Genomic DNA, 8,429 nt, shown 5'->3' with positions numbered 1-8,429 from the left:
AAATCTGTGGTATTACCGTCTTCCCTGCTTAAAACGAACTCTTATAGCTAGTTTAACAACCCCAGAATCCAATCTACTTGATGACAATATCCCTAATTTAATCAAGTACAAATTGTTTTCAATCACTATTCACCAAATAATCATCAATAACATCAAGTACGCTAATCGATTGTGGGCATATTTGCATTAAGGTGATACAATCAAAATCCACCTCCACGCCCTATCTGGTATAATCTTCATACTCATCCCATCGCGCACCAAATCAATCTACTCAAACAATTCCAGATAAGAAGATTAAGTGCAATGCTGGATCGGCTTTTACCATCGAATCGAATTGAAATCCTTATCTCCATCTCTTTCGAGCAATTTCCTGCACCGCTGATGCCCTATCCACCCATATGTCGACATGAACTAAGAAAGAGTTTTTGCTCAAAAGAAAGTTCGACTATACATAACGCTCAATACTATAGAATCAGACAATGTCATTTCTGAGGTACATACAACTTCACTCAGCCGCCGTACAAAGGTGAAAAATCTAACAAAAAGACTCGTCTTTTATTCGATGTAATATATATCAGTGTTTATTAACATATAAAAGATGGTATATACAAGATTACAAGGTACAGTAGAGCTCCCTTCATTAGCCTCACACTTCTCGTAAGAGATGGCTGATTTTGCGGAGCTCCTTGAGGGCTGTCATTGCTGTAACTTGACCTTTGTCAACAAGACCGTGTTTTGAGAGTTGGTCGAGAGAGCCTGCTTGAGTTCGTTCCGGCTGGAATGCTAACTCGATCACCTTCCATATCGACAAACCATCAATTATTACTTGGCATGAAAAATGAGATTTTCATTAGGCAAACATAATGCAAGCGAAAGTAAGTGTCCAGTCAATTGATCTACCCATGAATCGATATTCCGATCATACGTGGGCTCGTTTCTTAGGGAGACTACAAATAACGATATCATAGTGATGATAGTAATGTACTCCCCATCTTTGTCAATCCTTTATGTTTGCGCTGGGAACGGTTTATAAACACATGCAAGTGGAGTTCAAAGTCCAATCTCAATTCTTCACATAAAAATTGCTTACAAGGGAATCATAATCTATCAGCTAGGGAGGATGAAAAGGAATACGTCAACTATCGGCGGGGACAGATAGATAATGAAAAAGGGGAAAAATTGAGTACATATTGTCAGGCATTACACAGTACACGCGATTCACGAAGTCACAAAGTGTTTGCCATTTCACATTTTACGACCTCCTACAAACCGTGTTGTCAAGTAGAACTAGTATAATCTTTATAATAGGTCTTTGGGGAAATGCGTGGTATAGAAGGCCCTAAATCATTTAACCATTGTATACAATTAATTGTTCAGCACATACTCTGCGATCGAAAAAATCATGATCACCACTGATCTATTAGGGAGTATTAATCATCTTCAAGGATTGCAGGGTGAACGTCTTAAAATACACAAATTAGTGTCCAATGACGATAATATCATTAGCAGATACCCTCAGCCTACAGCCATACGCAGTCCTTCCCTATGTTGAAAAAAAACACAGATAGATTGTTTGTGGACGACCCATAACGAAAAATAACGTCCAAAATTGTGACAATTGACACTTGACAGCTACTTTACAACATAAAAGCACCGATACTTAAGCGAGCCATTTTACTTTATTTCATCATATCGCAAAGCAAAATAATAGTTTGAACAAGTTATTGTAGTGTAAAAGTGTACTCTCTGCCTGAGTCGAGTCCCACTGTCCCAGCACAGTTTACATTTGGATCAGTTGTTATGTAAGAACATGTACGTTGGATAGAAGTCCCACATTCATTCTCTACCATACGAAACATGCCTAAGAAAAGGAAATGTACACTATTGGCCAGGACAGTCTTAAAATGGAATGCACAAGCTACATACAGGACACAAGAATCATTAAACAGTGTAACACAAGAAATGAGGGCAGAAGGCCAAGTGAAAAGTTAAACTGTAGATCACATGATTCGCAATACCTGAATATTCTCCAGCATAGACTGTCCCAGGTTCCTCAAAGCACAGATCAAAGTCTGGTCACAACCATCTGTCTTTAAAATGATACCATCACCGTTTACCTCACTGATGGAAGTTTCTACCTTACTTCCTTCTATACTTGCACCATCATCGAATTTACCATTCTCAGCCTCGACCTTCCTATCAGAAGTTCCCTCACCAGAGTTATGTCTCCCAAACTTCCACAACCACGGGAACTTACCAGTTAGGATCTTCCTTTCCTTTGGAGCACCTACTGACAGTTCTCTAACTTCTCTTGAACCATCATCAGAACCCAACTCCCCACAAGCATTTACAGCGGGGACATCAGAAATCGGAAATGGCGATTCCTCTGTGGTAGACTGAAATGAAGAGTTGCGGGTCCCACCATCTGTTATATCATTGGATACGTTTGATGCAACACTGCTTTTCTCAGAATCATTTTCAACGGGGCTTGTTGGCCCTGAGAACACAGGGGAAGGCTCTTCACTAGCAGATCCACCATTATCTGGAAATCCAAGATCGGAAGGGTCTTCAAAGGAAAATAACTTTTCGTGTTGAGTTTCTTCGGTATCTTCGTCGGCGTTAAGGTGTCGGGACAAATCTTCAAGCAAGCTTCTTCTAACAAAGGGCTTTCTCACTCGATCTCGGACTTCTCTTTTACCTGGACAAGGATCTGATTCTGTCCGAGATAATTTTGATTTGATTTTCTCAGTCCAACCCCTTTTCTGTGGTGATGCTTGTTGGATAGCACATTTTTCTTTCTTAGTTTCTTCTTCCTTTTGTGTACGTCTCCATTTCTCTTCCCAATAACTCTCAGGTACAATATTCACTGGCGTATGCGGAGAACTTGAATCAAATGAAAGACTATGCGTATGACCTTTCAGACCCTTTTGCCTTACATGATTACCGTGACCAATCATGTTAGCATCTAATGCCAAAGGGACCAACGACTTTGCCTTGCCTATGAGTTTGTCCAAGTTTACCTGCTTAGGGAAATTGAGTAATCTCTGTAGACATGAAGTAGCAAGTTCAGTCGCAAGTAGAGAAGATCTCACGTTCAACATCATGGAAACAGCCATGGCCGAGATGAATGCTCCCCTTGGAGAACTTAAAACCCCAGGGTCATGTTCTGATAAAGTGGGTTTACTATTATCAAATGAAAAAATTTCATCCCAGATAGTCAACAAAACTTCAAGAGAAAACTCCCGGCCAAAAAGAACTCGTAACCAACGTAGAGCAAAATATTGGGGTTCAACTCCTAGTTCAATAAGATGGCTATACAATGAAGGATCAACAATGGAGAGCACGTGGTAAAGTGCCAACGAAGCATCAATAACCGGTGGTAAACCCGTATGTGTAGGATTTGCAGGTGAGTGAGTGAAAAATTCTGCCATTGCCACATCACCACCTGACCCGTTCATTAAAGCATCAAACATACAGTATGCATCGTGCTCCATAAACTTTTCTGATAGAACAATACCGAGCTCACCTTCTGCCCCATAAGGATCACTAAGCAAAACAATACTCTGTAAACTGGCATCAAGATCAGTAGTACTCCTGTGTTTTCTCGACTTCTCTTGAAAACCAATACCGTCTTCCAGAAATTTTGAAGATAACTTGAGATTAAAATCAAGATTTTCATTCAGTAAATCCTCGTCAAATTTATCAACAAAGTGATCTTCATGAAGTTTACGAACTTCAATAAGATGCTGAATATCCGCATGAAGTACATATGTCAAAGGAGCCAAGAGTTCATGCATTCCTGTATATAAAAGAAAACTAAGAAATAAATTACTAAAATCGAAAAGGTTGTCCTTTCAGCATTCACCAAGTGAAAATTTAATGCATCCCTTAAGAAAAGAAGCTATATATATTACACAGTATTTACATGTTAATTAACTTAACATTCTAAATCCTGGTGAATGTTAACACAAAAAAACAGCTTTGTTACAGTGGAAGCAGCAATCTACCTTGTCTGTAACCACATTCTGGATGTCGAAGACACCACAACAACAAAATTCGACGCAACAAGCCTTGACATCCTGGTGTCTGGAAGTAGCTACCATGTTCGGGGTATAAACGAGATAAATCATTGTCAACCATTTTTTCCAGCTCTGCACTTTGAAAAAATCGGCCCCAGGTGCTATCTGAACCAAACAAAGTACATGGTCACAAAACATAGAGTCATAGCCAGAGTGCTTCCGCACCAAAATTTTACTAATCACTTCACAGGGTTATAACGTCTCCATAAGATATTCAACAAGTTAAGATGAGCCTGAAAAAGATCAGTTATCATCTGTAAGTTTGGTTTAGACTTGCATCAATAAGTTTATTCACATTTTGGCTTCATTCTCATTGAAACCACTATAGATATGAAAAATAGACGACCAACTAAGATCAAAAGACAAAAAACAACTAAAAGAAAATAAAATACAAAAATAAAATAAAATGAAACCAATACATGGGCCAGCAGACCATGTAAAAATTATCCGTCACAAATTGCACCTCGAGCAAGTTGAGTGGCCTATAATAGGAAAGCAAAAAAGCGTAATAAGAAAAAAATCATTGACTCTAGACATTGGGTTTCTTAAGTTGAACTTTTAAACATATGGAGCCTCATTCAGTCATTCTAACTATTTAAGCTGGTAAGCCTTTGAAAGAAATCTACTTCGCACTTCCACTTTTCGTCCTTCAAATCTCTTTCCCCAACTCTGTCAACTTTTCTTAGTTCAAGATTCCTCCTTAGCACCATACATCTTACTTTACTTCTTTAGATGTGCTCCAGTAAGTTTCTTCAACAGAAATGGGTCACAAATCTCACAATTAGTTGGAACATTTATACAACACTCTCAATGGTGCAATGGTGGAAGCTGAACTTATAACTTAAGTTCATTGAAAAGGCCACTTAAAGAGGGCTAGTGATCGAGGTTATAATTGAGTAGAAATGCTGAGGTATCAGCTTGCAAGCTTAATGGAAATGACTCCCTAAAGACATCTAAAATTCATCTCTCTCAAGTTTTAGCTAAGCAAACAAAATGGTTGCTAGACCAGATTCTTTGCAGAAGGTAGCACCGTGGCAGCCTTAGTCCATGGATTAAATTAACTACTATTCTACTAACCTGATGATTGTGAGTGTAATCTACCAAACATAACAACTCTCGGCGCAATTCTCTAATTCAGTAGCAAAAGAGGCCAACTATAAGAATTAATTTCAAATTTGTGTTCAATTTACTAGTTTCTACAGCTAAAGTTTTTAAACATATAATACTATTGTACCCCAAGCCCTAATTTCAGTTAGGAGTACAGATTTTACATAGGAGCCCAGTCGACGAGACTCTATGCCACAAGATCTTTACAATAGCTATGTCAGTTATTGCAACATGATAAACTATACAAAGTTTACCAAAAATTGGACATGGCTAAAACCGAGTCATAAAGTAGGAATGCCATCGTCAAAATGTCAATCCATTCTTCGATTTTGGTCCAACAGAAAATGATCACACATTCACACCTAAATAAATAAATGGAATATTTTTTTGGAAAACTCCTATTAATTTATTTAATTCCAAATCTGATCTATTAATATTCTCATTTGGAGTATAATTCAGATTTCAGACAATACTCGGTTTGTCCAACATAACATTTAAGATATTTCTAGATTTGTAACTTTCATGCGCGAAAAGTCCATTCGTAGCGAAGTCCTCCTTAAAGGGACAGGACAAGACTAAAATTGATCTCTCTTCAAAGGGAAGCCTCCAAGCGGCAACTACACGTACATCAAAGAATCAATTCAATTCCAAACTATCACAACTATTTATGATGACTACTTCACTTCAATCATAATAACAGTTCGAAAGGATTACCTGGATTTTGGGACAAGGGATTATCTATTCTTAGATCCGGAGAACTATTGCCAAATGTGGTGATGTGTGGATCAATGAGGAGGCGCCTACGTAAAGCAGCATATCTGAAAACATCGGCATTCATTTTGTCAGGCGTCAGTCAAACAGAGGAAATTATCTTCAGCAACAGAGATATCCAAAACATGTACACTCTACTTGGACTCTTGTTTAAACTAGTTGAATATAAAGAACCATACTTGCAATATGTAAATCCAAATTTTCTTTAACAATCAGCAGAGTTCATCAATCCATTGATTGAAAAACCGTCAGGCTTCTCATCCACGATCGACACACAAGTAGCAAAAATCTTGTAACACATGAAACTAGGAAACGAGTCGAGAGACAACTTAATGGCTCAACTCTCTGCATCATTAATGTTCTTGTTCTAACGGAGTTACATAGTTTGCTCACGAACGTGGAGTGCTTATAGAGAGACGCAGCCTGCTCACTCATGTAAAACGACAGTAAAAATATAAATTCTCTAAATTCGGAGCTGCAGAAACGCTCTAATGCGTTCTCACAGGTCGAATTCCATACTGCCATCCCCTCTTCATCCATCCACCAAATAGAAAGGAGCATAACCCCATAACCCCAAGAAAGTCATTATTCTCTCTTACTCACGCGTTCTCATGTTACGCATAGGACACTAATCTCAGCTTGCTTTGACTACCAATAGAATCCACCATCTGAGGTAGCTAGCATTAGCACCTCCACATTCGACTATACAAATAAGGCAATAATTACACCTAATATGTCTAAAATCCAAGTACATTTACTTCCTCGAATCAATAAAGTCCGATGAAATACAACTAAATTTATATACAAACACAACTCAACAATCCCACAAAGCAAAAACCAAGTAAATTGAGTTCAGGAAATCAAAATCATGAACAATTAAAAACAAAGACCATAAATCAACGTAATTGCTCAATCATATATGACTTTTACTCAATCATATACGAAGACAACCAACCAAATATTCAAAAAATCAAACCTTTACAAAACAAAAGCGACAAAGAACTAATTATCAAGCTACCCACCAAACAAATTCCAAGCAAAATTCAAACAAACCCCAAAAATTTACAATAAAACATGAAATTACCTTCTTCTGGAATCTGCAGTAACACGACGTAAATCATCAATGGTGAAATTAGTAGAAGAAGGAAGAACACCAAGATTAATACGCCATCTAACACTTCTAAGATCAGGGAAACGCAAATCCATACAATTGCCCTCCATTATTTCGGGCATTTTAGGCAAAATTACAAGTGCCCTTTTGATCAAAACTCAAAATGCAACAGAAAAGTTTGAATCTTTATTGAAGAATTGGTAATAATAATAATAAATTAAAGTTTGAATCATGTAAGTAATGATAATTAATTAACAATTAATGCCAATTATTAATGAGAAAATATATATATGTACAATTGTACATGAATCATTGATGGAGAAGTTTACAAGTAAATGGAAATTAAGTTGGTAGGGGTTAACGTTAACGTATAGAACAAAATTGAAAAGGGTAAGTTGAGTTCTCAATTTAGGAAATTGAGCGTACATCAGCTTTCAAACCCCCTCGGACAAGTTGGGACATAAATGTCTATTAAAAACTATGAAGTCAGTAATTTTGTTGGCTTCATGAAAGCAATGTTTAATTATCACCCAATCAAAGAAATGAAAGTCTAATTTCACATCCTTATAATACTAGAAATTTTCCCAAGTATTACGAAGTGGGTTAATAACACATAAATTATCACCCTTTATAATTAACTTTGAGATTAGTAAGTGTTTAGCGGCTAAAATACCTTCTTTTAAAGCGAGAGCTTCCGCAACAACAATACTATTAGATCCGCACTTTTTTGCTCATAACAAAACGAAAGCAGCTTCGCTTTAAAAACTGTTATTAGGTTTCTCCCATCAGATTTCTTCCTTACTAGAATTGATTCTAGTTGACTTGTCTTTTTCGGGATTGTTGAGATCCTTATGTCTAGTCTCATTCCAGATCTTAATGCTATTATTACATAAAATAATAATTTTGCTGCTATTAATATGAATATTGTTAAAGATAATGTCATTTTTATAAAACCATGCATTCCACCAAATAAAGATAATTTTAATGAAATCATCTTTTGAAATTAAGTGTTTGAGATAATTGAGTTTCATAAGAAAGTTTTGACTTGTAATATTATCATAATTTGACAAAAAATTGTTAAGGCTAATAATATTCATGTCTTGAATAACCGAACCAATCAAAGGACATTCGTAAAAGAAATGATCTTTGTTTTCAATATGATGGTTGCACAAAACACAAATAGGTGGGACATTAATATGACTTTTAAGAAGCCTGCTTTTCGTTGGGAGACCATCAACACAGGCTTTCCAAAGGAAAAATTTTAACTTTGGAGGAATATTTAATTTTCAAATCCAGTGAAATTCACATTTTTCAAGACATTGATCGAACAAACCTTGTGCTAACCATGTTGCCATTTTATA

At 36.7% G+C, this 8,429-nt stretch overlaps 1 protein-coding gene across 1 annotated transcript; it reads right to left on the bottom strand.

The window, feature by feature from the left end:
- Positions 1-422: 422 nt before the first annotated feature.
- LOC141605869 (uncharacterized) lies at positions 423-7,538 on the bottom strand. The gene is made up of 5 exons (XM_074424786.1): positions 7,042-7,538; positions 5,901-6,004; positions 4,008-4,184; positions 2,019-3,799; positions 423-796 (listed from the first exon to the last, which is right to left on the bottom strand). The coding sequence occupies exons 1-5, from the start codon at positions 7,188-7,190 to the stop codon at positions 647-649; spliced, it is 2,361 nt and encodes a 786-aa protein (XP_074280887.1). The 5' UTR covers positions 7,191-7,538; the 3' UTR covers positions 423-646.
- Between the last annotated feature and the right edge of the window lie 891 nt (positions 7,539-8,429).

Source organism: Silene latifolia, chromosome 10 (assembly GCF_048544455.1).
Source record: "Silene latifolia isolate original U9 population chromosome 10, ASM4854445v1, whole genome shotgun sequence".
NCBI classification, from domain to species: Eukaryota; Viridiplantae; Streptophyta; class Magnoliopsida; order Caryophyllales; family Caryophyllaceae; genus Silene; species Silene latifolia.
This window is presented reverse-complemented; position numbering and strand designations above follow the sequence as displayed.

What these genes read in the sequence shown, in the direction of transcription:
- LOC141605869 (XM_074424786.1), bottom strand. Translation starts at nt 7,190, where the DNA reads ATGCCCGAAATAATGGAGGGCAATTGTATGGATTTGCGTTTCCCTGAT. An exon ending in AGAATGTGGTTACAGACAAG is followed by an intron (nt 3,800 to 4,007) that starts GTAGATTGCTGC and finishes TTTTATATACAG; the next exon opens with GAATGCATGAACTCTTGGCT. An exon ending in CTATGCTGGAGAATATTCAG is followed by an intron (nt 797 to 2,018) that starts GTATTGCGAATC and finishes TCGATATGGAAG; the next exon opens with GTGATCGAGTTAGCATTCCA.